The 27,119-nt window shown below is 49.8% G+C and overlaps 1 protein-coding gene across 1 annotated transcript in view; it reads left to right on the top strand.

Annotated features, from left to right (window-relative positions):
* The first annotated feature begins 1,565 nt into the window (after positions 1 to 1,565).
* PXDC1 (PX domain containing 1) overlaps positions 1,566 to 27,119 on the top strand; it is a 28,983-nt gene continuing 3,429 nt past the window's right edge. The window contains exons 1-4 of the mRNA XM_045497568.1: positions 1,566 to 2,232; positions 16,373 to 16,464; positions 17,164 to 17,281; positions 25,154 to 25,265. Coding sequence (XP_045353524.1) covers positions 1,977 to 2,232; positions 16,373 to 16,464; positions 17,164 to 17,281; positions 25,154 to 25,265 — 578 coding nt within the window. The 5' untranslated portion in view covers positions 1,566 to 1,976. The remainder of the gene's footprint in view (positions 2,233 to 16,372; positions 16,465 to 17,163; positions 17,282 to 25,153; positions 25,266 to 27,119) is intronic.

Genomic DNA, 27,119 nt, shown 5'->3' on the forward strand with positions numbered 1-27,119 from the left:
CAGCCCTGCTCCACTCCTTCAGCCTCTGCCCTCAGGCCCCTGGGTGCACAGAGCAGACTCCCTGGGGTCAGCCTATCAATCACACCACACTTATTGATTGCTACCACAGTGCCAGGAGGCCATGCCAAATTGTGGAAAACCCCTTCTCCTCCCAGTTTGCACAGCAAACGGGGACTATGACCAGCACGGGGGACCGGGCGAGGGTTGGGGGTGGTTTAAGATAAACCTAGATGGTGAACCATGAAGATAGGATACCTACAAGTCACTGGAGCAGTCTGAATAAAACCTGGTGGTGGTGATGGGGGTGGGAAGGAGGACACGTCTGGGTCTGGACTCAGTCAAGTGACCAGCAACCCGCCCTCAACCTCTAAAGTTTTTGTGCACTAGCTGGCCTTTCGATACTTTCTAGAACTCTGCAAAGTGCTGAAGAGCCAACCCGGTCTCTCCCACCCCTGCCTAGAGCGATGTGAAGTCACTTGAGACACTTCAGGACCCAATTTCCAATTCTTAAACTATCGCTTGAAATTATCTACCAATGAGGAAAAGCCTAAGAAATCAAGGCTGCTATAGATCCCAGTTTTCAATGTGGGCAGTTAACCCACTTAGACTTCCGAAATCCCAGTCTCACAAAGGGCTACCAGGCTCCGGGGGAGGCTCTTTCAGAGGAGACGCCTTTCCCACCACCGGTTTGTCCCACTTCTTAAAAAGATTTGGGGTCTTCTTTTCCTTTTGGGGGCGACCGCTTGGCTGGCTGGCCGGACGAGATCTTAAGAGACGCCCCTTCTCAGTCTGTCCATCCCGCCGCGTCCTGGTCTGCAGCAGGCGTCCGGGCTCCTGCAGCACGACTGGAATGCGCGGGGGGACGCAGGGCGGGGAGCGGACGCGGGGCGGGGTGGAGACGCTGGGCACGGGGAGGGGACGCCGGGCGCGGGGAGAACGCGGGGCAGGCGGGTCTCTGCCCTAGACCTCGGCTCCCGGCCCTGCCTGGGGTGGGTGGGCGACGGCTCAAGGACTAGGGCGAGGCCAACAGTCCCGACGCCCGTCGCGACCGGACCTCTGGCACCGCAGCCTCGCCCGCGCTCCGCCCAACCCTCGTCCCGGCCCCGGCACACGTGCAATTTCCTTCCCGGTCGCCGGCCGGGTGGGGCGCGCAGCCCCCCACCCACGAGTTCCCCAGGACCGAGAAACGGAAGAGAAGAAAGTCTGCACCGCGAGCCCCGGGAGTGCAGGCCCGCCCCCGCCCTCCCTTCCCAGCTTCTCGTCCAGTCACCGGCCGGCGGCTCAGGGGCCGGGAGGGGAAGGAAGCGGCGGGGGCGGTCCGGGTCCAGGCCCGGGCGGGGGGCGCGGGGGAGGGGCCCGGCGCTCGGGTTTCGGCCGGGCTCCCGGCCGCCAGGGTGCCGGCGGCCCCAGCAGCGCGGGCTTCGCGTGGGCGGCGCGGGGCGCGGCGGGCCAGGCCACCCCCTCCGCTCGCGGCCCGCGGCCCGCGGCGCGTCCGCTCACCCGGAGGCGGGAGGAAGGCGGCGGCGGCGGCCTCGACGTCGACGACCGCGCCGCCCGCGATGGGAAGTGCCTTATAAAGCCGCAACTCGGCCGGGCCCGACCGACTCGCCGCCGCGCTTCCCCTGGAGTGCGCGCAGAGGCCGGGGGCTGACCCCAGACAGACCGGGGTTACGACGGACTCCGGCCCTTGACAGCCGCCAGACGGACCGCGGCTCCGGACAGACCTCGGACGGCCGGCGGACTCCGGCCCCATCCCGGGTCCGAGCGGACCGCAGGCAGACCCCGGCCCGATCCCAGCTCCGGACAGACATCGGACGGATCCTGGCCCCGGATAGACCTCAATCCCGGGCAGACCGCAGGCACACGGCGGCCCGATCCCGGCTCCGGAGACCTCGGACCGACCCCGGCCCGGCAGGCGGGCGGGCGGGCGGGGGCCGAGGGCGCCCCCGGAGGCGGGGGCATGCGCGGCCCGCGGCATGGCCTCGGCGGTGTTTGAGGGCACCTCGCTCGTGAACATGTTCGTGCGCGGCTGCTGGGTGAACGGCATCCGCAGGCTCATCGTCAGCCGGCGCGGCGACGAGGAGGAGTTCTTCGAGATCCGCACCGAGTGGTCGGACCGCAGCGTGCTCTACCTGCACCGCAGCTTCGCAGACCTGGGCCGCCTCTGGCAGCGCCTCCGCGACGCCTTCCCCGAGGACCGGCCCGAGCTAGCGCGCGCGCCGCTGCGGCAAGGTTCGGGGGCCGCGGGCACCGGGGTGGGGCAGGGGGGCGCCTCGGATGGGATCTTAGCCGGAGATGTGGTTGCACGGTCGTCTTACAGCGCAATGAAGGGAGGAGGGGAAGTTACTTAAACCGAGATTGCGGCTTTCCCCTCCATCCCTGGCACGGGACAGGGGACGCTCAGATCTTCCGCTCCCAAGTGAAGGGCGCCCGAGGCGGCAGTGGTCGGAGGACAAGGAGTCAGCCCGTGGAGCCCTGGGGCCTCCGGGCCGAGATTGGCAACAGGCGCCCTGACTGTTCCCAGGGACGAGTCACTGACCAGTACCAGTGCAGCGGCCAGTGTTGGGTGAACCCAGCCCCTGCACAGGACTGGCGGCCTCCCAACCCCCGGGAGGGCGGGCTGCGACCCCCGCCTCGCCCGGAAGGGGACAGGAGAGTGTCGGTGAAACATTTGGGAAGAGTTAACCACAGTGTCCGGCTGGGGTCGCGTCGGCTCTGGCAGCCGCCCCTCCGAGGGCTCCGCTGCAAGGGGCTATGTCTCCGGTCTCCTCCGGTGACGGAGGAGCCTGGGTGCGAGGTGCCACGCAGCCTTCTGTCATTCCTCCGGAGGGGCCTCCCTTCTGGCGACTACTAGGGAGAGCCCGGTCCCCACCCCAGGGGTGGGTCCAACATTTGGGTTTGATTAACCGCGGCAGCCTCCTCCCTGGCCTTGTGACTGCCCTGGCCCTTGGAGATTTGAGTTCTCAGAGAACTGCCGCGGCTTCCTTCTGCCAGGCTGACGCCCTTCCAGGGGCTGCACTTGGGAGGCAGTAGGAGAGGCGGCCGGCCGCCAGAGGGAAGGAAGCGCCTGAGCGAGGCGAGCCTAGAAGTAGGAGGGGCTGGGGGAGAGGGGGCCAGGGAAGGCTGTAGGGCTCTGAGCAACCTTCCTCTACCACGGCTTGTGACCACCTGCAGCGCTGAGAATGGTCACACCTCACCCAGAGGCCGTCCTGTCCACAGTCTTCTAAACATACCTGGGGGCTCCTTTGGGGGCGTTTTACTGAAGCAGAGGGTGGCCGGGAGGAGTCTCCTTAGCTGCTGGTCTGCCTGAGGTCTTATGATAACCTCTACTTCCCCGGGTCGATCCCCCGCCCCAGTGTGTGAATTATATGGATAATTAGCTCAGTTCTCATGACACATCCTTTGGAAAGGCTCCCAAAGCCAGCAAGTTTGAAGGCCCTGAGCCAGACGGCCTGCCTTTCAGGCTTCTCTTTGCCCCCCAGATTCTCACATTGATTTCAGATATGGAGACAGCTTTGTATTGTTTCAGCATGGCAGAGTTTTCCTTGGATTTGCTATTTGGATGTGGATGTTGTTGTATTTTTTGATTTACCAAATGAATGCCTGAATCAGGAAAGCTTAGATGCAGGAACAGCAGTTTATTGTTGACTTACGTCCTTGCTGGAACAAGGCTGACCATTAACACATGAGAGCCCCTGAGAGCTGGCAGAGAGCTGGCCCTCCCCTCTGTGCTCCCCCCACACACACCCCCTCCACCCCTGCTCTATCTAGGTCTCACTCTGGTCAGGTGACACAGCTCAGGTGTGTGACCCCAAGCAGGTAGATTGGCTGGAATTGTTCCCCCCCCCACCCCGCCCCATAGCGTAGTACTTTTCCTATTCTTGTCTTTTTCTTTTCCTTTTTTTTTTTTTGGTGAGAATTACAATGCATAGTATAGTGTCCAGCAATAGTTAGTCCTTCCTATACTCTAGTTGTTACTGTTATCCTCAGCGTCAGCACTTCTGGCAAGGGTTGTAGCCAGCTGGGAGGCCCCAGGATATGGTAGTGAAAACACCTTGCCTGGAGCAGAGGCGGGGATGAGTGTGAGGCACCAGACTTGCTTTGCACATGCAGCCAGGCTCTGTCCTCTCTGTGCTCACGCTCTGGATCCGTTCTGGGTTCGTGATGCGGAGACACGTAGCGTGCGTCTGAAGAGTGGAGCATCTACAAGTGAGAAAGGTTTAGGAAGAAAGTGATTATCAGGGAGAAAAGAAGATCCAGAGGGACAGGATGGCTGCTCAGGTATCTGAGGGGGACTAGAACTGGGTGTTAGCCAGGCTGCTGGTAGAGGTAGGGGCGGTGGGGGTGATCAGGACGGGGACCCGTGGTTGGCTTTATACTGGAACTGTTGGCACTACCTCCTGGGCTAGAGTCCTGTCCAGTGGAGACCTCCTGCCAGGGCTGGGCTGGCACCCCCTGGAGGGGAGGAGATGGGGCACTGGGACCAGAGGAAGGCGTGACCTTAATTCTTTGTTCTGGTCCTAGATTCTCTGCCTGGGGGCAAGCTGGTACTGACCCCTCCTGCACTACCTGAGTTTTGGGGCGCAATCCCAGGGGAACCCCTTTTCCTTTCTTAGATCCTTTTAAGTCCAGGGAAATTGTTCATGGAGTAAAACACATAACAGTAATGTATGAGAAGATTCTACCTTATTTCTATGCAGGTTTATTATTAAAAACATTGTCTGGATATACAAACTGTAAATACAAAAGGTAACCAGGTGCATGTATTCTATTGGAAATGCCAGGTTTTCTCAGTATAATTCCCCATCAGATTCCCTCGCTTGAAATTTATTAATATAGTTCTGGGCTGGGCTAGATCTGGGCTCTCTACTTTTATTAAAAAGCTTTGTGAGGAAATCTGGGTTTCGGAGCTCACGCTGGCAGCCGGCTGGTAGCTCTTATAAATGTCTGACTGAACACCCTCACGGGGTGTGAAAGCCTTGGCCCCTACTTGCATTTTTGAATCTGCATGCAATTAAAGGGATGTTGAGCCCTTTTTCTTAGTCCCCCAAGTACTGCAGTGGAGGAAAATGTTTATGTGGAGAGAATGTGCTTTTTTCTCCCTTGTGCACATGCACTGTGGTGTTAAGCTCGGCAACCGTCCGTGGGCCTTGAATATTTCACAGAGACACATGCGCAGAGATACTTAAAGCCCTGCATGGGTAGAGGCACAGTGCTCACTAATTTACCTTCCTGGCCTCCTCTTTGGGCAGGGCTGACCACCCCGTCCTTTCTTGGGCCCCAGCCTGAGAAGATGGAGACAGCTGCTTCCTGTGGATATTATCTCTGGGTGACCAAGGGGTTCCTTTTGCCTTTTCTCCACCTTCTACCCAGTGGGGCTGGGTCTTTAAGTTGAATTCCCTCTGCATAATACTTGTGTGGTTCAGAGTTTCCTGACCATGGCCAAGGTTTCTTGCCTGTTACATCTCTTACATCTGGGAAGGTTTAACATGTTAAAACATCAGCATGTAGAATCTCTGATTGACCATTTGGGGCTCTTGGACTATTCTGATTTTTGTTTTTTTTAATAGTACCAATATCAGGCTTTGTGAAGTCATCTGGTCACCACTGCAGCAAGAAATTCTATTTCCAAAATAGTCAGGTGATCTTTGATTCCTGACTACTGTGAAGTCAACATTTTGATTTCACATTCATCCATTCAGTGAGTATCCACTGAGTACCTACCATGTGCCAGGAATTAGTCTAGGTGGTGGGGACACAGCAGTGATCAAAAGAGACAAAAAAAAAAAAAAAAAATCCCTGCCTTCATGACTCTCATTCTCTTGTTGGGATAAATCTAATAATAAACAAGAAAGACAAATAAATAATATGTTAGATAGTAATAAGTATTCAGAAGAAAAAAGCAAGGAAAGAGCCTATGACCTCTAAGGGGAAGAGTTAACTTTCAGATAAGGTTCTCCAGAAAATCTCAAAGGAAATGAACTTTGAGTCGAGACCTGAAGGAAGGGAGGGAACAAGCCATTTTGTCAATACCTGGGGAAGAAAGCATTCCAGACAGAGGTGAGAACAAGTGCAAAGGCCCTGAGGCCAGCATATGCCTGATGGCTTCAAGAAGTGAGGAGGCAGCCCTCATGGCTGGAGTGGAGAGTAGGATGTGGAGAGTAGGTGACCAGAGAGGAGGGAATGGGCAGATCTGGGAATACTCTGGCCGCTGAGAAAGACTGGAGGTGGGCAAGGGAGAGTCAAGGAGATGGGAGACAGGTGCTAGGGCATCCTGCCAGGTGCAGCAGAGCAGGTGTAAGAAGTGGTCAAATACTGATGTGTGTGGAAGGGAGAGATATGAGATTTACTGAGAGACCAGAGGTGGTCAGGGCCACACCACAGCATTCAGTGTGAGAAGTAGAATAGCCATTTCCTGGAATGGGGGAGCCTGCAGGAGGGCTGGTGTTGGGGCCTAGCTTGAGTGTGGTATTTGAGCATTTTCTCTAAATAAAGCCCATCATTGAGGGCCTGGCTGTGCTGCTAGCATACAGGCCCGTATTCACTTGTATCACCAAGGACGTTAATCTACCTGCATATCGCAGACGGTCTATTCTTCAGTTTGAGATCTGAGGAATGGAGTTAAGGCATCCAGGACAGCAGCAGAAAGGGCTGGCCATGGATCCACTTGCCCAGCTCGCACAAGCCTGACTGTGCCCCCAGGCCCTAAGCCTGCATGCTTATTCTTATGTGGACTGCGGGGGCGGAGGTCTGTGCTACCCTGAAGCTAAAGGGGAGATCACCACCTGATGCAGGGGCAGAGCCACTGACTTTACTTTCTTAGTGAAAGTGGCTGAAAAAAGGTTGGAGGCCACACAGGTCCCAGGCAGCAGACCAGAGACAGAAAGCCCACCTCTGCCTAGCCCAGTGGACCCTTGCAGCGTGGTTCTCAGTGGTGTGGGTCTGACACAGCTCCCCAGGCCCCATGCATGGCTTCACTTTAGGGCATCCTGCCCCTTCTGACTGGGGCAACTTCACTTCTCACAGGGATTTGGGGTGTTTTTGATTCACAGGTGTATTTTTGAATCTCTTCTATGTATAGGGCGCCGGGGCTGGTGTGCTTTTCCCAGGCCCCCGGGGTATGCTGTGCCGCCCTAGCCCAGCACCAGGACCTCTGCCTCCTTGTAACTTGTTCTCTCCTCTCTGCCTTCTGTTTTCTCTTTCTTCCCCAAATGTGCACCCTTGCTGCCACCCAGCCTCCACTGTGATTTCCTTTTCCAGTGCTCCAGGGCCCTCTCCTTTCTCTTTAAGGGGCCACGTGGCTGAATTTGGTTCTTGGTCCTGTGATCTTATCCCATCAGATCTCAGACTGTGCTGTGGGCCCCCGGTGACCTGACCTAACCTCTCAGCTGGAGAAGGAGCCAGCCAGAAACTTACACAGGTGGTTAGGTAGCTTGCTTCTAGGTCACGGTGACTTTCCGCCCAATTTCCAGGGAGAAATTTGGCCTGCTTCTTGAGCAGACAGCATTGTGAACCTACTGGTGGCATCTTGGCTGCCCTTGAACTAGCCCCCTGGAGACACAGGTCCCCTTCCCTTTTAAAACAAGTCTGGGCCTCCTGTGTCTCTGCTGTCTGTTTTTACAGACACTTTTCCAAACGGTGAAAGATGTTCCTGTGTTGTGAAGGGTCAAGTAAAAGGAAGATTCAAAGTGCTAGTGGATGGTGACAGTGCCATGCAAAGTTACTGAAATAATGGGCATTTGATTGGGGTGCCTGGGTGGCTCAGTTGGTTAAGTGTCTGACTTCAGCTTGGGTCATGATCTCACAGCTCATGAGTTCGAGCCCCATGTTGGGCTCTATATTGACAGCTCAGAGCCTGGAGCCTGCTTTGGATTCTGTGGTCTCCCTCTCTCTCTGCCCCTCCCCCACTCACACTCTGTCTCTGTCTCTGTCTCTCTCTCAAAATAAATATTTAAAAAATAAAAAAAAATAATAATTTGATCAGTTTGCCACTTCTCAGTGAAGCTCCGTGTGGAGGGGGGTGGGATTCGGGAGAGTGAAGACAGGTTAGGAGTATGAACCCAATATGCATTTTACCCTCATGGCCTCCCCGACAGATGTTGGCCATGGCCCACTCTTTGTGTGTCCTTGGGAGGGAGTGGGAGAGACAGTAAACTGAAGTGAGTCCTCATCAGTAGTTGGTTGCTGGTCCACTGAATCCATGGAAATAGCTTTTTATTGGTGTTTGTGTTCACGTTTACTTTTTTGGGTGACAGTAGGCATCCACTGGACACTTTTGGTCGTCATCACTGAAACATGGACCCCGTGTCCTGGAACAGGTCTGGGAAGCTCCCCGGGGCCGCTTCATCTGCATCCTCTCTTTGATTGATGGGTGGGGTGGGGACAACGTGGGGGCGAAGGTGTCCCTGCCCCATCCTTTCCTGGCCAGGCTGCAGCCTCCCTTAAATGGTGAGAGCACAGATGTGTCATGCCCGGCACAGACCCATGTGTGGGGATGATCGTATTCTCCAGACAGACTCCTCCAGTCCACCCTCCTCACCCCACCCCCTAAATTGAGTCATGACCGTGGACAGAGCCACTTAGCTCTTTGGCTGATTTACACTGGCAAGTTTTCATATTTGTCTTAAGAACAAAACATCTTAATCACCCTTTGCAGGTACATAACTTACAATCAGCAGGAAAAATATGATGCACAGCAATTGGACAGAGGGTAGAGAGGGAGGAGGGAAGGCATAACATGTGATTAAAGCTTTTACCTAGAGAATCTGAATCCCACCAGAAGCTCCTCCTGTGTCCTTAAGGAGAAAATCCCCAAGGCCCTGCAAGATTGAGGACCCACCTGGGGACAGAGGGTCCAGGTGGGAGAGGTCAGGGTCATAGCGACTCACCTATGGATACAGCAGTGTCACCGTGGAAGAGGATCAGGCTGAGTGGTTGAAGGCATTGGCTTTGGAACCAGATGGTGAAGATTCAGACTCTGGCTCTGTCACCTGCTACTTGCTGGGTGACTTCAGGCAAGCTGCTTGGTTCCTCAAGCCCCAATGCCTGACTGATGAAAGAGCAGTAATGATATTCACAGGCAGGACTGCCGGAGTACCGAAGCAGTGACAGCCACAAAGTACCCAGCACCTTGGTGGACATTGGAGAGCTGCTTTGGACTCAGGACCATGTGTCCCTGAAGCTTCTGCCCTTTGCTCTCAAACACACAGCCTTCCCTCACCAAGAGTCAACCAGATGGGCAAGTGCGAGTATCATTGCCTGGCCTGCTGCCCCTGACAGCATCCTCTCCAGGTGTGGCTCTTCGTCCTCATGTCCCTAGGAGGCAGGGATGGTGATAGCCCTGCCTAGGCTAAAGAGAGCCCACAAAGGGGGTCACCGAAATTACCTCAGTGGGATGCTTACAGACCAGGTCTGTGGCTTTGCTTATCCAGAAACTAGAATTTGGTGTTTGACGTGGGTCATGCTTGGGGACTGTGCTCCAGGGGGCAGTTTCACAGGGGGCAGATTAGGGTGGACTCCTAGGGCAGGTATATGTATTAACCATAAGAAATAGAAGTGCCAAGTGGGTAGAGTTGGGACCAGAGCCTGCATAGGAGGCCACGGCTCCCCATTGCCTGCCACAGGGCAAACCCTTAATGCAGTTTGTAAGGGCCTACTTGTCTCAGTCCTCGCCTTCCAGCCTCCTTAGGGCCTCTACACTTCCTGACCCCATTCCCTGTTCCCGTCCTCCCTCCCTGCCTCCTGTATCTGCTCACCCTTCAGGCTTCCTTGCCTAGAGAGGGTGGTCTCTCTGCTGGGAGTCTTCCCAGCCCCCCATGTGACACCCTACTCTTTGTGTCCATTGTTTGCCACAGCTCCGTTCTCCTGGCTCTCAGGAAAACTCTGGGGATCTAGGGGTGCCACAGCACCCCCACCTGACAGGGTGCCCGGCCAGTCAGTACTTCAGCATGTGTGGGTAAATACATGCTTCCTGTTTTGTGAGTGTGGCATGGGATGGGGTGCCCTGAATACCTTTATTGGTTGAAGACAGACTGGCCGAGTGAGTGGATCTTAAACTCATGAAGTGTGAAGTTCAGGAAGGGAACTGTGCTTTTATTGGGGGAGAATAATGAAGAGGCCCAGGGAAGGAGGGATTGGGAAAGGGCACAGTAGAGACCAGTACGTTTAAGTCAAGCACTCACTCTCTTGTGCTGGTAAAAGGATGTGTCACTCAAGGGAGCACCTCCCAGGTGCAAGAAGAAGCAGAGGAAGGAGGGTCTTCTTCTCTCAGCCCCTTCTTGGATCCTCAGGGAAGCGCTATTTCTTCTCTGCCTCTCTGTGTCCTCCTCCTCCTTTCTGTCCCCTGCTTTTCATTCTTGGAAAGATGCAGGGAAGAAATTAATGCCCATCAGGATTCCCCCTCTTACAGCAGGTGTGAGCATCACTGAACTAGAGCAGCCTATAAGAGGGAGGGTAGGTACCACCGTCAGCCGGGAGTGAGGGACAGACAGGGTTTCTGTCCTTCCAGAAATGCTGTGCAACACCCCACACATGGGAACAAGGAGACCTGCATAGAGTAACCACGGGCTCCCAGGGAATTAGAACTTCCACTGAGATGCTTAAGTACGCACAGAATAACCAGCTGGGTCACGCTGTCAAGCAAATCATTATTTACTTGCCACTTCTTGAATGTTGAGTACCTACCTAGAAAACAGGCACTTAGGAAATCAGCACTGAAAATTTCCCTTAGAAGATTTATAATATTTTGCTTCTAAAACTCATATTATACGCAACCTTTAAAGAATACCTACCCCTATGGTCCCAGGATGACCCTGCATTCCTCACCTCACCCGAGCAATCTGCCTTGCTGTACAGTGTGTTCATGGACACATTTTTTAAATGGAAAAGGACCTCTTTAAATGTAATTTATTATTTGAGTCAGTTTGAAAGGTCACTTTACAGAAAATTTCCATAGGGCTGTATTCTGAGAATCTCCTCTAAGAGACTTGTGTTCTTAGGGTAATGGGCACTTCTTAACGTGCTTTGAAAAGGATGTTCTTCCTTCCCAATTGACCCAAGAGGCACCTTGTCTTTATTTCTGGAATGATGGAAGACGGCACTCAGGTTAGATTCAGCCCAGCCCCCCGGGGAAGCCTGGCTCAGTTATCAGAGGAGTTCATCCCAAAGCCTCCACTTACTGAAACAGTGGGACTTTGGACCCACGTTTCTGAGGTTAGGAAACTGGTTTGTTTACATTAGCTCTTACTGATAAGTCTTTGTGCTGACCCTGAAATGTTCAGTTTGGGTTCCAAGAATAAGTCAGGTGTTTATGATTGCATGAAGAGGTTAATCCTGAAAAGTGACAGAATCACATTTTCTGTTCTCAATTTTCAGTGCCAAACTAGTTTAGAAATAAAGGGCACCCTGCCTGCTCTAGGCCGATTTTTGGCCACCGAATGTATGTTAAATTGGCGCACTGTAATTTACATATAATCATATTATCAGTCTTTCAGATTCAAATCTCTATTTTAGGATAATCTGGTTAAAATCTCCACGTCACAAACTGTGTAGATTGTAATTTTACAAATTGAGGCTATATTAAGTGATTATGCTTTATCAGAAATTAGAAAAATTGCCAGGGGCTGTGAAGTTTTCTGAGTCAACTTCCTAACAACTAAAACATGCAGGTGGACGATTATCCTTCTATCCTCACTGGATTAAATCCCGTGGGTTCCACAGAGTGCTGGCCCCCTCTGCTGGCCAGTTCTGGAATGACATTCTCAGTACCAATAGATAATAAAGTTTTTCCATCCGGCTGTGCAAAATCACAGCCGTTGGCCCGCCTGCAGTTTTTGTTATTACCATCTCAGATAGTACAACGGAGCCAAACAATATCTCCACAGAATTGTCATTTCATCCACAATATTTGGAATAAAAACCTAAAAGTATTTACATTGTTGTATTTAAACATATTTTTGAAATAAGTTTTAAAATTGGTATTCACTGTAAACAGTTGCTATCTGGAGAAGCTTTAGCAGCCATTAAAAACCAAAGCTGTTGCGTCACAAAGAAAAAACACAACCGTTAGGGTAGAAAACAACCCCAATGCATAGAATTAGTCTGTTTGGGATGGGCTCAGTTCTTGGCCACCTGCCACAGAAAAGTAACGCAATGACCCACATGTGGGTTCTCTTCACTACTTCACTCATCAGCGCTTGTAGCATTTTGAGAATTTATAATAATTTCGGGTGTCGCCAGCAGGTGTCTAAGGTTTCCACCAGTTATGAAACAAACCTGAAAGGAACCCAGTGAGTATGAAACAATTAGAAATTTTAAATTTTTTAAAATTAATTTATTTATTTTGAGAGAGGGAGGGAGAGAGAGAATCCCAGGCAGGCTCTGCACTGTCAGCGTGGAACCTGTTGTGGGGCTCAAACTCACGAAACCATGAGATCATGACCCAAGCTGAAACCAGGAGTCATATGCTTAATTGAATGGGCCACCCAGGTACCCCAACAATTAGAAATTTTAAAATAAATATTTATTTCATTTTTGCACTGTGGCCGTTTGGGGTGTGTCTTCTTAAAAATATTTTCCTAAAGCATTTCAGGTGCCCATTGTTCAATGGGAGGCACTTTTAAAACAGTCCAGAAGGGTGATGTCCAGGGCCCAGGACAGAAGGAAAATGCAGACGTCTGGCCAGGCAGCCAGGGGCTGCTTGGAGAGTGGTGACTCCTTCATGGCCACGTTTGGGGTGTTGGGAGACTTGCTGTGCTCTTAGCTCTGGTGGTGGCTGTTAGACGGCTTTCACCACATTCTGCTAGATCCATCATTTCATCAATTTCTGCCTTTTATTAGCTGAGGCCCCTGCTGGGGAAGAGGCCAGTGCTAGTTGTCACCCCATGGATACATTTCTTCAGAGAGAGGGGGACGGCACCTTGAGGGAGCTGATCCAGATTGCCAGTGTGATTGTCTCCAGGAAGCCCTGAGAGAGAAGCAAATGATAAAATGTGCCCCCAGCAAAAGGCCCAGAGCTTAAAAATAATCATCTGTCCTTTCTGTTCTGGCACTGAGGGATTCCAGCATCTTCCTTTCCCTGGTTAAATTTCCTCAACCTCCTTTTGTTTGGAAACATGTTTACATTTCCAAGGAGGACCATCTGGCCGCCACTCGGAAACATAAAGACGGGTCAAAGGAAGCAGTGTGGTTCCACACACTTTCACAAATAAAATCGAGCCAGACTGGCCGGTGACTCACACGGTATGCCCCTTTGCTCTCAGGCAGCTCTCCTGTGAGGTGTATGACCTAGAGCCGGCTGGCAGGAGGTTCTAGCTGGGGTCTGGCTGAGTGTGGTGCTGAGAAGCAGGAATTAGGGTCACTGCCCCGTGGGCAAGACAAAGCACACGCTTGGAAGATAACGCATGCTTGACTTGTGTTCACTAATACTAGACTTCTGTGCTCTCTTATGCAACTTTACTCAGTCAGCAAACGGCTAACAAACATGGATCCCCTGCTTGTGTCAGGCCCTGTGCTCAGTGATGATAAAGGTGAGATGAGCCACAGGCACGTCCTACCCTCAGTTTTGCACAGTGGGCTTGGGGAGACCCAGAGGTCCAGGAGCAGTCACAGTGCCAAGTAGCAAATACTGTGGTGGGGGAAGGTCAAGGGGTTTGGGTAGCATGGACCTTCTCAATGGGCATGAGAGTATGGGGATGGCAGGGCACAGAGCAGGGCAGGGGTGGGGTTGGTCATGGAGGGTCTGTGCATTGAGCTCAGATACCCATACTTTTTCCAGTATCTTCATCAGGTTCTTCATCAGATACTTCCAGAGGCCTCTTCTGGTATTTCCTGCCTTTCTCCACTTCATTCTGGAAAATGGAATACTCTACCAGGAAGAGAGCATTGCCAGATAAAATACAGAACCCCCAGTTAACTTTGAATTTCAGATAAACAGCCAATAATTTTTCAGTAGAAGTCTATCCATACTATTGTATTTTTCACTGCTTATCTGAAATTCCTATTTAACCAGGTGTCCTATGTTTTATTTGCTAAACCCGACCATGCTTTAAAAAATCAGTATAGAAAAGAATGTATTTATCTGACTAAATCTTACCCTTTGAGGTCATAGACCCAACCAGGGGCTGAACATTAATTAAATCAAAGATGTAACCAAAACTATGTCATTAAGGCAAAAATGCAAGAGTTATAAACCTCTGTGCTAACTTAAGATTGTTAAATTATGATTTATATTCTATAAAATGGGTTTGAGTATGTTGCATGCATTGATTATATGAGAGGCTAATCTTCCTACAAATGTACGTACAGAATATTAAAATACAGCTACTGTGTCATAAACTTGAGTGATTTAAAACTTATGTTCTAGAGGTAATCAAAGTTGTAATTTAGTAATAGTTTTGATCATCTTAGGATACAGAAGCATTCAGTGGAGATGATTTATTTAATTGTCCTCTCTTTAAAAACAGTTTTGCAGTGGGTTTTGCATTGGCCCTCTTTTCCTGTGTAAACTCCCCTGTGGTAAGCAGAAGATGAAAGCATTTTGGTTCCAAGGGCGGCGGCACAGTGTGTGTGTGTGTGTGTGTGTGTGTGTGTGTGTGTGTGTGTGTTTCTAAGCAGAGAATTTAGGGCCTAGGGGAGAAGCATCCTGAGAATCTGGCACTATTTTCTTTCTTTTCCCTGCTTCCCACAATATGAAGGGTGGTGTGGTAGGGCCTGGTAACCCAAGGAGAAGGGGAGAAGGCCCGGTCCCTTTCTCTAGTGACTGCTGGGATGTCATACTGGGGTGTGTGTTCGAGTGGACAGAGGCTGTAGGTTTCTCAGCAGGCGAGTCACAGCCCACCCACCTCTGGGACTCCTCCCTGAACAGCTACAGGCTGGCCACCTGGGCCTGCATGGCTGAGGAGGTAGGCAGGGCCAGACGGCCCCTCTGATACCCAAGGTGGCCTGTACTTTAGGAAGTTGAGAGAACAATTCTCAGCCTTGACTACAAGTTGTCCCTGACTCAGGCTGATGTGAGGGATCCCCCTGCTACCACCCAGGCTTTCAGAAATGTCCTCACTCATGTTTGGGGGTGTCCCTGGCTCCAAGAAATGTATGTTCTGGTCGTCTTATTTTAATCATATCGTTCAGGAAATTAATTTTATCATGATGTAGTCTTAGTCAATGACTTGCCTGAAAAACAAACAACCCTTTTGGGGCACCTGGGTGGCTCAGTTGGCTCAGTTGGTTATGCGCTTGACTCTTGGGTTTCGGCTCAGGTCATGATCTCGTGGTTTGTGAGTTGGAGTCCCACACGGCAAAGAGCTTGATTGGGATTCTCTCTCGCTCTCTCTCTGCCCCTCCCCCACTCTTTCAAAATGAATAAACTTAAAAAATTAAAAAACAAAGCAAAACAAAAAAAAAAAAAGAACCTGTCTCCTGCAGAGCAAAACCAAACCAGAAATGAAAAACTTAGATTCAGCAAGTGACAACAGTTCTGGGGTTCTGGCGTCTGGTTTGGTCGTGACTCAGGGACAGTCATGCTGGGTCACACGAAGTATGGAGAAGAGGCCAGTGCCCATGGGAATCTCCTATTCCCCTGTCTCTAGGACCCCGATGTGGAGAAACTGAAAGGGGAAGGTTTGTGTCCTTTACTGTTCCTGGGGAGAGGGAAACATACCCAGGACCTCCAGGCTGCCAGCTGTAGTATTTTACAAACAAAGGACTATACTTTCTAACAGCCCCTTGGGACTTCTGGTAAGTGTAACAAGGATAGATGTTCAGATTCCTGAAAAGTGCTGTGAGTCATACCCACTTTGGGTTTTTCTGGTTAAAGGTCTGATTTTTCCCTTCCAAACCCAGCATTTAAATGACTTGCCTAAATATGGGCTCCATTTACATATGCCCTGCAGTGAGGTCAGCTGAGGCTGGCAGGGCAAGTCCTTCCACTGTGTGGTTGGGGGTAGACAGGTCCTGGGGAGCCTCCCCTGGCTGTGGCCACCACGCTGGCAGGGGCTGAGTGGTCCCCAGCCAAGCTGTGGCCTTGTCCAGGGTGTTTACAGGGCTGGCCCAGACTGTCCCATTCAGAGGAGACTTTGATATGTGGCTTACACCTACCTTCCCCACTCATTCCACTGTCCCCAGCCTGCCTGACTTCTTTTAGATGGACATTGTCCACTTCGGCACATGTGTAAATCATTCAATGGGTCACTGAAACTCAAAACGAGGTTTAGGGGAGGGCTTTCAGGGTAGGACTTAGGAAATAATCCCAGATATCTTTTATGGAAGATGGCGAAGGGCATCCTTGTCATGGGATGCCTGTTGTTCTGTATTTAACTTAGGGGCACAGTTCCTGGTCTGACTTTTTGGCTTTAAGGCATTTCTGTCTCAATTCTAGGACTGGTCGCCATAAAGGATGCGCATGATATAGAGACCAGGCTCAATGAAGTGGAGAAGTTGCTGAAAACCATCATAAGCATGCCGTGCAAAGTAAGTAGTGTCTGGGCTGGGCTGGAGGTGGGAGGTCAGGACACATCCGGCCAGCTGCCCCCTCCCTGGGGGGGTAGGAATAGCCAGGGGGAAAGGAAGACTTTTGTGGGGTGTTATGGCTCCATTGTTTTCTCCTTGGGGAAGAAGCGGGAATGAAGGGCCAAGGAGGCATTGAGTAGGAAGAGGCAAGGTCCTTCCATTGCCGTGGTCTTTGCTCTCTTGCCTCCACTCAGAAACCCACTCGTCTTGCAGCGGGTGTTTTGGAAGAGGGTATATGGGAGCCAAGAAGAGTGTTAGTAGATGAAGTTTGCAAGCTTCATGTGGGGTCGTGAGGAAGAACCTGGACTCTAGTCAGGCAGTCACCACTTGACTACCATAGCATCCGTTTCCTCACCTGTGAAAGGGAAAGTCGACACACTGCAGTTTATTGTACAGTGAGGGGACCTGCGTGTGGAACACTGGCACATACCAAGCGCTCAGAAAAACTCACCAGCGTTTCCATTAACCCCATCCTATCTGTCCCTGGGGCCTTGCATTTTTGCCACATGGGGCCCAAAGTAAATGAAGAGTGTGCCGTTATTGAAGCCTCATCAGTGTGGTCAGTCCCGCAGAGCATCTGAACAGTCCGGGGATGTTAACGTCAGGTGAGGCTGCCATGACAGAGGATGAAGTTTTAGTAATTAATGTACTTACTCCCAGTATTCTAGGTCAGAAGTTGTGCTCACCTTCTTTGAAAGATCTCCTTTGGATCAGGTGTTAAAAAATGACAATGTCCATAAAATTCAACCCAGCTTTCAAAGCCCAGTGAAAATATCAGGTAAGAGCTACAGGGAAGGGGGACAGGTGCTGCTGTTGATGGGTGTGGTTTCCCAGAAGCCCTTCCTGTTCAGTGTCTGTGTGGTGGGGACCCCCTTCTATGGGATCCAGAAAGACAGTGCAGCAGAAGGGGGAAGATAGTGGGTGTAGCTATAGCCTGATTTTCATGACATACTGCATTTTCTACCTACTGACTTGCATTTACACTTTTCCTGTTTCCAAAGTGAGTGACATGGCATGTAAATTGGAACTTACCTAAGAAATAGCATAACGAGAGGCCCAAGAGGGTGGCTCAGCTGGTTAAGTGTCTGACTCCTGGTTTCGGATCAGGTTATGATCTCACGGTTCATGGGTTTGAGCCCCGAGTCAGCCTCCACACTGAGAGTGCAGAGCCTGCTTGGGATTCTCTCTCTCCCTGTCTCTGCCCCTCCCCTACTTACTCACTCTCTCTTTCTATCAAAATAAAGAAACTTTAAAAAAAAAGATATGATGAAAACATTAATAAGGCTTTTTGAAGCGAACTACTGTAATTGGGAGCCTAGCGTGCTAAAATAAGATAGTTTCTGTAAGGTGGCAATGAATTTGGTTTTAGGGCACCCAGAACAAACAGGGAAGCCAGTTTGGGTATCACCAGTCTTGATGCCAGGCCATGCCTTCCAGCCCTGAACAGGCAGATGTCCCAGTAGCAGGAAGAGCGAATGGTCAGCTGGGAGGAGCTGCTGGCTGGCTCAGCTGTGGGGTGGATGGAAAGGGAGGGCAGGCCTGGACTTCACCCTGTTGGGTAGCTTTCTGAATCCAGGTCACACCTGTTGCTAGGACAGTAGACTTTTATTTTTGCAGTACGATTGTGGTGAAGGCTGCTGAGGGGCATTTTGTGGGGAAAAGTGCTCTGTCCTGGGAGCCTCAGCTACGGGGCTCCCCCAGGCAGTGGATCTATTTCTGAATGGAGGAGGGAGGAGAGAAGAAGGAGCAGTGAAGGAGGAAGGCTCAGGAAGTTGATGAAGAAGAGTCCACAGATGAGAGCACATCTGAGCCCAGAGCTGGCTCATAAGAAGGCATGGGGGGTTCATGGTGATGGGGAGACATAGGACAAATCAGGATGGTGGCAGCCGATATCTTTGGTAGAAAAGTGTCCTTACTGAGCTATGCGTCACACAGCAGGGTTGAGATTCCTAGTTGTGTGCGGTGGCGGTGTGGACAGGATGGACAAGTCCTGGGGCCCTGGAGTGGAAAACACGTTTGGATATGGCTACATGTAAGCAGGATGGCTGTTAGGCCTGGGTTTGTTGGGGTCTGGTGCTTTTGATGTCTTCCTGTGTGTTCTTAAAAGAGCAGGGTTGTTTGGGCATCTCTCCTTAGCTGGCACCTGGCACCCAGAAACTCCTTTATAAGAGAAATGGCAGTCACTTATCTTGGTTGGGTGTCTACGGACCCCAGTCCTGCAGGGCACAACCAGGACTCCGGGAACCTAACTGTCAGTCATGTTGGGCTTTACTTGCTGTCACCGGGACTGTGGGCAAGTGTCTGTTCTTTAGCCCTGAGCAGAAAAGTCCCAGAACTGGTGTCTCTGTTTTGCCTTATTTCTTTCTGTTTTGAGCAAATAGGACAACAGAGAGCCACAGTACCCTTTCAGACCTTGTGTTGGTGGCTGAGCTGCATGGAGTTGCTTCTGATTCATTCCTGGAGTGCAGCAAGCTGGAACACTCCCTTTGTCTCCATGTCCTGTTTGTACCTGTGGCTTGGATAAACACAGGACCCATGTTTACCCTAAAGGGCTGAGAGTAATGAGGTGAAAATTAACAGGGGTAACTGTAGTGTCCCAGGTGAGATTTGAACTACATTCTCTGGGTCTATTTGCGAGGACTCAGCACAGGTTTCAGCCTGCAGGGACACGGCAGTAGGTGGAAGAAACTGGAACAATTTTGGCTCCTCACAGAACGCTTTGTAACAACTGTGCCTGCCTAACAATGAAGTCTGTAAACATCTATTGTAAGTCTGTGCTGAAAGACTTACACTCCGTGCAAAGGCCAGGGGGCCTATCAGAGGCATCCCTCTCAGAGTTAGCAGGCTGTGAGAAGCCTCTCCGCCTCTCCAGGGCTAAGATTCTCTGACTCCTGGGGATTTTATCCTGTTCATCAGCTCTGATCTATTGGACACCAAGTCTGGGGCTTCTCCCTTGGAAGCTTCCCAGGCTTCCCATCTTGGCTCCAGGAGTAGCCAGCCCTCACTCTGTCTGAGTGAGTGCTTCTCACCATAAATTAGTGTGTACATGTGCAGGCAGTGAGGGGGCATTCCCCAGGAAGTAAGATGTACTTTCATTATTCACAGAGGGAGGAAACCAATCCAGTAAGACAATGAACTATAGTAAATTCAAAAATACTTTTCAGTGAAACTTCTACTTACAGTAACACAAACAGCCCTTTTGGGAACTAGTCTGCACAGGGGCAAGCCATATTTTGCTGGCTGGTTCCCCTGTGTGGGTGTTTATGGATTCGGGGAGCCTCAGGCTCTGGAGAGCATGGCCAGCCTGGGAACATGCCCCAGGACACACCCTGAATACTGAGGTCGGTCATAACTCTGACTTCCTGGGCTCACCCATTTTCTCAAGATCTTACACTCATGGTAAAGGCCAAGTGCCCTAGTCATTCCAGGCATGCCAGAGTCTGATCCTGTCACCATAGAACCCTTTGCTCCAGACCCTCAGCCTCCCCTCAGTGGGGCTTTGCAGGGCTGTGGGCCCCTGTCTTCCCTCTGTTCACACAAACTCTGCCTGTCTGTCACATCCTGCTAAATTCCATTCAGTGGTAAAAACCCACTAAGTTGCACTCAGTCGTGAAAACGTCCTTGCCTCCTGCGACTCACTGCACCCTTCCTCCTCCTCTCCTGTCTCATTTCTTAATGTCTTTTTATGCTGTGGATGTGGCATTTATGGAGGTGGCACCATGGGGGACAGGCCCTTGACCTAGGCTGTCAGAGGCTTGCTTCCCTTTACGGGTAGGCGGGCACACAGCCTCTTTCTCCTATTGAGACCGCCTTGTGGTCGGGGCTCCACTAGATGGCGCCAGGCGCTAGCAGTGTGGGAACCACGCCACATCCTGGGGCCCAGGCAAGGCAGTCAGGAAACTCTGTGGCCCCTTCAGCAATGCTTTGGGCCAGTACAGCCTTAAACATTCTTCATCCTATGTTAATCTAAATGTTTATGGAATAAAAAAACCTTAAATATTCTTTTCTACATTGTGACTGTGTCTGTGCTTTTAAGCATAAACCCCAGCTAAGATCTGGCTACTTGGACTAATCAACATAAGCCACAAAAATCTAATTATTCAGGTTTGGGGGGGCCTGGAAATGACCTATAATTTCATATTTCATTAACCAAGCATCTGTACAATCTCAACTCGAATTTTTACCTTAAAAGGTTAGTCCAATTAGCCAATTAATAAAAAGGTGGTGCTTTGGGTTTTGTTCTATTGCTGGACTACACTGAAAATATAACGGGAGAGAGGATTTAGATGGGGGGTGGCTACACTATGAATGCTTTCAGGACTGAGCTAATGTCTGCTGAAAAAAGGAATGTATGAATTATGAAGGAATGATGTCCTAGGGGGCATATGAAAACATGGCTACAGATAAAAATAGAGAGAAGTTGCCACTGGGCAAACACCACAGTAGTACAGTTGACCCTTGACCAACATGGGGGTTGGGGCACCCACTCCCCACAGTTGAAAATCCATGTATAACTTTGACTCCCCCAAAACTTAACTACTGGTAGCCCATTGTTGACCAGAAGCCTTACCAATAACATAAACAGTTGATAGCATATATTTTGTATGTTATATGTATTACACACTATATTCTTATAAAAGTAAACTAGAGGAAAGAAAACATTAATCAGGAAATCATAAGGAAAATACATGTACAGTACTGTACTATATTTATCCAAAACCAAATCCACATATTAGTGGACCCATGTAGTTCAAATTTGTATCATTCAAGGGTCAAGTATAATTGTTGCAGTAAAGACCCTATCTTTCCTGTTAAGATAGTAGGGCAAAGTTTAAGGTTTTACACACTCTCAATGCATCTCCCCTGAGATATTTATTAACTACAAAGAGAAAGAGTAAATGTGGCAGAAACTTCTTATACAAGTGATCCTGATGAACATCCTGGAAAAAAGGCCTGTTGACATCAGACACCCCCTGGCAGGATGCATGGAGGGGCACAGGGTCACCCTGCAGGATTCCTGCCTGGAACGCACCACCTGGGTCACATCGCAAAAGCATCAGGCAAATCCAGGGACCTTCGATAAAATACCTCACCAGTCCTGCCCAACGTGTTACTTTCATGAGAGATGAGAGGAGAGATCAAGGGACCATCAGAGGTCATACAAAACTGGGACACAGCAACTCAAGGCAATAAGGGATCCTGGATTCGGTCTGGAACAGAAAAAAAAAGAGGGACATTAGTGAAAAAGCCTGTGACACTCAAGTAGGGGAAGTATTTAGTTATATCCAGCTTTCTTCACAGCACCATAGTTATGTAGAATATTAACATCAGGAGAAGCTGGGGGGAGCTCCATGAGAACTCTGTACTATTCTTGTAACTTTTCTATAATTCTAAAATTAGCTCAAAATAAAAAGTTAAGAAATGGCAAAGCAGAACTCTTCATGTGAAAAAAAATATGAATGCAGAAAAGTAGCTTGAAAGTGAACGGCTTCGTGGAATTAGTCAATTATGTGATTAAGGCAATTACATTGGCCATTGATTTTTGCTATAGGTACTAAGCTGACTTCTAAGAAATTCACATTTTAAGTATGTTTGAAGATAGCCTTCAGAGGTTAGCACTTTTCTGTAATCATAACATTTTCTTTGGTTCTTTTTATTTGCTTGACATTAGCAATAATGATACCATCATTACCATTTTTCAAGCCCTCCACATTTGTTAGATTCTTTACAAATACCATCTCATGTCATCTCCACCTAGGTCTTTTAGGATGGGCACCATTATTCCCATTTTGCAGATGAAGAAACCAAGCAAGAAGTAACCTGCTCCTCATGCACAAGTAGCAGAACTAGTTTCCAGCTTGCCTTGTAAAAAATTAAACCACATGACTATGTACAGAGGTTTCTTTGCATAAGCAGTTAAGGGATGATTTGTTACAAATCTGTTTTGGGGGGCTGGCAAAGATTCCATGTTTTAGAGTTCCAAATTTCATATTTAAGAAAAATTAGGAAGTTCAAAAGTTCCCAAGCAAGGTAACTCTTCAGAAACATGTTCAGAAATGTTTTGCTGCACGTACATTCGTTTTCACTTGTAGGGTTTTCCCCTCCAAATTCCCTTAGCAAAGGGGTGGGAGAGGGGCTGGAAGCTATTAGCTGGATGAGGTTTTATGTGCTCCTGAGACAGATTTGAGTCAGTTAGGAAAACACAATAAAGAAAGTGGTTCTGTGCTGCCATAGATTTTTATTTGAGCGGCGAGGGAATCTTAATCTTTCCTGTTAAGAGTTAGTCATCTTCAGAGTCTGTTCACTGAGACTTTGGTAAACATCTTCTCTCACATAGAAATGCTGTTGTTCCCAGAGGCTCCAAGCACTGACTTCTCCTTGGGTTTTGATGCTCCTTCTCGTGACTTTAGGCCCTCCATGCTTGTTCTTGCACAGGGAAGGCAGGTGGGCTTCAATCCAGAGGGGTGAGTGGGCAGGAAGAGCAATGTGCTGATGTCACCCAGAGTGTGATTAACTGGGGTGGTGTTTCAAAAGACCAAAGGCACTGGACCTGTCACTTCTGCAGAAAGTCAGGAGGAAATTTTAGCAATTACTTGGCAAATCTGGTTGAGGAAGAGTCATTTTAGTCCTGTGGGGTAAGGAGGAAATCTTCTGTTTTTCTTTGTTCATTTTTGTGTGGTTTCCCTAATTCTCTTTGTATGGAGAAAATTTGAAGAACTGTGAACCAAATACCTAGACAGATTAAAAATAAACAGGAAGTTGTAATTATACTTATGAAAAAAGCAAATCCACACATGGGAATAAAATAACCTAAATTATAACAAGATATAAGAAAAAAATATAAGGAAACAATCCCTCAAACAATTGCATCAGATGCCCACTGAGACTGTGGATAGTGAGGAATGTTCTTGTTGGCTGGGCTGGGCCAGTAGGAGAGGAAAGCTATTTAGAGCTGTGTGTGTTTCTATGTGTTAGACCTTGAATGGGGAGAGGATAATCCTTTGAATTTGAGAATGCCCCAGAAATTTGGAGTCTATTTTAAGCCTTTTTTTTTTAAGTTTATTTTTATTTATTTTGAGAGAGAGAGATAGAGCACAAGCAGGGATGGGGCAGAGAGAGAGGGAGACAGAATCCCAAGCAGGCTCCACACTGTCAGCACAGAGCCCACCATGGGCTCGAACTCACGAACCGTGAGATCATGACGTGAGCTTTGCTGTCAAGAGTTGGATGCTTAACCAAGTGAGCCACCCAGGCACCCCTTAAGCATGTTTTTTAAGATGAGGTAAATAGAGGGCCTGATTTGAGAAGACAGACAAGGGCCATAAACATGGAGCTTAGCTAAGAGCTGAGGTTAGGGGCTAAGCCAGCCTCACAGAGAGATGGAGAGCTACAACAACAAGGAGAACTGGTAATGGCTACCAGATATATTCTTGGAGTATGTTTAATCTACTGAAGTGACAAGAAACACATTCCTGGGGAAAGGTAAATAAAAGCTACACCAGATATTACAAGTGAATCAAGCCACATTGGCTCCTCATACTTAAGTGGACCAGATGACGTGATGGAATCTGGAAGTTCATGGGAGTTCAGAGCAGAAAGGATCCTTGGAGATCACCCAGCAGTATTCTGAAACTTTTCAGTTAAGGATACTGAGTCCCAAGACCATGGAACTCATTGTTGGGCTGAGGTGCGGTGTCCAGGCCCCAAGCCAGTGCTATTTCAGCTACCACACATTCATGCATCCCTTTTCTTTCCTCTCCCAGTGCTGGGTAAGCACCAGCCTTCCATCCTTGGAAGCTGTCCCCATACAGCCAACATAGGCATATGAAGATGTATTCTTTGTTGGCCTTTTTAAATTACCAAGATTTGTGCTTACAGGTAAAAAAAAAATCAGTTTGTTTATAGAATTATATAAAGTAAAAAACTGAATTTGCCCATTGGTTTAAAATGCATACTGATCTCAGGGCACCTGGGTGGCTCAGTCAGTTAAGCGTCCAACTCTTGATTTTGGTTCAGGTCATGATCTCATGGTTAGTGAGTTTGGGCCCCACATTGGGCTCTGTGCTGACAGTGTGGAGCCTACTTGGGATTCTGTCTCTCCGCCCTCTCTCTGCCCTTACCCTGCGCGCACGCTCTCTCTCTCTCAAAATAAATAAATAAACTTAAAAATATATATGTAGATAAATAAAATGCATACTTATCTCATTTGACCCTCCCAGCAACCCAGGGTGGTAGACAGTGTTATCCCCATCTCAGGCACGGGGGAGACTGGATACCCTGTGCAGAGCCTCATGGCAGTGTGTGCCAGACCAATAGATGTGAGCTCAGTAGTCTTTCTACCCCAGCTGTAAACCAATGGGGAAGGCATTTGGGGAGGGTGCTGTGCAACCACAGCATCTTTCTCGGGGGAGTGATGTGGATTTTGGCTTGCATGGGGTCCACAGGTGTGGTTTCTGTGGAGGTTGGCATCAGCTCCTGAATCTGTGTGGTAGAGCTCCAGAATGGGCCTCTGGGGTGCAGAACGTTCTCTCAGAGCATGGGGGAGAATCTGGGGCAGTAGATGGAGAGGGAAATAGGGAGATTGGTATAAGCTCAAAACTTCAAATTCTGGCCTCTCCTGAATATTTACTTTGTTGCTTTCATTTTTCAGAAATCATGAGGTCCAATGGATTTTGCTTAGCAAATACAGAAACAATTGTTATTGACCACAGTATACCAAACGGAAAAGACCAACACCTGGGTGTGGATCCCACAGAGCATTTGTAAGTACATTGATTTGAATATAGTTTTATAGAAGGGCTGCCTGAATGGTCAGCTGGTGCCAGGGACTGGATTTCTCTCCCCAGACAGAGCTCTAGAGGAAGTAGATGTGGCCAGAAACATTGAGCCATCCTATCTGTATTTGGATACTTATCCTAAGTGTTTGCCTCTTCTAGAGGATGGTGAGAGCTTGATTCATAAACTTTGTGGGACCAAGTGGCTGGTTGTGAGGAGGCATTGAGGAGAAGTTGCCAGGCTCATATCTGTTCTGGGCCCTGAGGGGCTATAGGGGCCATAAGCCTCTTCATTCAAAGGGTCTGGTCTCCTGGGATGGGAAGGAGTGTTACCTGCATGGTCTTACATCGCAGGGCTGGAGGTTCTCCTGACTCTGAGGTGGCCTCTGTGTGGCTCACAGGCTAAGGCCTGGCCCTGCTGGGCCTGCTGATTAGTGGAGTCTGATTAGTGAAGGTGGGACCACCAAAGACACCACTGCCTTCCCTGTTCTTCTTTCCCCTAATAATGGGGAACTTTGACCATGATAAGTGCTCTAGGAAAGCCCAACCCTGGGGTCCCTAAGGGGCACCTTCATCGTTGGTTCACTTCCAGGTCATGTCCTTGGGAGTCCTTGGGAGGCAGCTTGAGGGGACATCACAACTTGGCTTCTGTTGACTGTCAAGGCCAATCCCAGGGCTCTTCCTGGTTGTGTGAGCTTCAGAAAGCTATTTAACCTCTTCTGGCTTCTTTTCTTCAAAGTGGGGCCCACTATGCTCTCACAAGGTCACTGAAAGATCTCAGATGGTGACTGTGAGACATTTGGCCCAGGAGCCCCTGCAGGCAGCTCTGGGTGCTCAGGGTCTCCCTGTGGGTACATGGGCAGCTCATCCCGGGATCAAGGGCCCTTGGGGTCCTACATCCTGCCCCACCCAACTGAGCTGCAAATAAAAATGAACTAGGAAAACTCATGTGCTGAGACACACCCAGACCAGCTGAATGCAGAACAGAGCATGACCCCAGGATGTACAGGTGACTGGAGCCTCCTCTACTGGACTCTTCCTGTGTGGCGGAGCACAGCAGGAGCCCTGTCCAGCCCATGGAACTGGCTCTGGCCAGCAGCACCCACTTTCCCAGGTGTCTCTTAGGTGGATGGCACAGGGATCCCTCCCAATGGTGATGTCATGAAATACTTGTTTAAAAGGATATGCTGGTGAGGCTGCAAGGGGTGGCCCTTCTCTGAAGTGCCATTGTCTCTTCTGCATGCCTTGCCATGACACCACATGGCATCGCACCCACTGTATGTGTATATAGGTAGCTCATTAGTTCTTGACCCAAGGGTCCTCCATGCTGGCATGGGGCTGGCATCATGGGGGAACAAGATGGCTGTGTATTAAGTGGGTGACAGGAAGGAGAGGCCCTTTACCTTCACAGGAGGAGCTTCTGGAGAGAGCTTGTCTTGGTGGAGGAGAAACAGGTGGAGACCCTCCCTCATCACCCTGCAGGGCCCTGGCTCTGGCCCCACAGTATTCCCAGGGGGGACCATTTCCATCATCAGGAGGCCTCAGGATGCCATCTCTGCACCTGGACAGATTTGACAAGCAAGTTGAACCTGTGGATAGTTTTGCCAAGGAGAGGCACGCAGAGAGAAAGCAAGGGTCGTCACGTGACCCCCCCCCCCCCCCGTGGCTTTGCATGGACAAGCATGACACACCCCCAGTATGTGGCCCCCTGGCTCCTGGATGCCCAGCTGGCAGGAAGCCAGCAAGAAAAACCTCTGTGATCCCAGAAAAGCTTAACAAAGAAACGTCTGCCTCCAAATGGCTCAGGGGAGCATTTAGAGGAAATTCCTGACTCGGGCTTGC

This window comes from Leopardus geoffroyi, chromosome B2 (assembly GCF_018350155.1).
Source record: "Leopardus geoffroyi isolate Oge1 chromosome B2, O.geoffroyi_Oge1_pat1.0, whole genome shotgun sequence".
Classification (NCBI taxonomy): Eukaryota; Metazoa; Chordata; class Mammalia; order Carnivora; family Felidae; genus Leopardus; species Leopardus geoffroyi.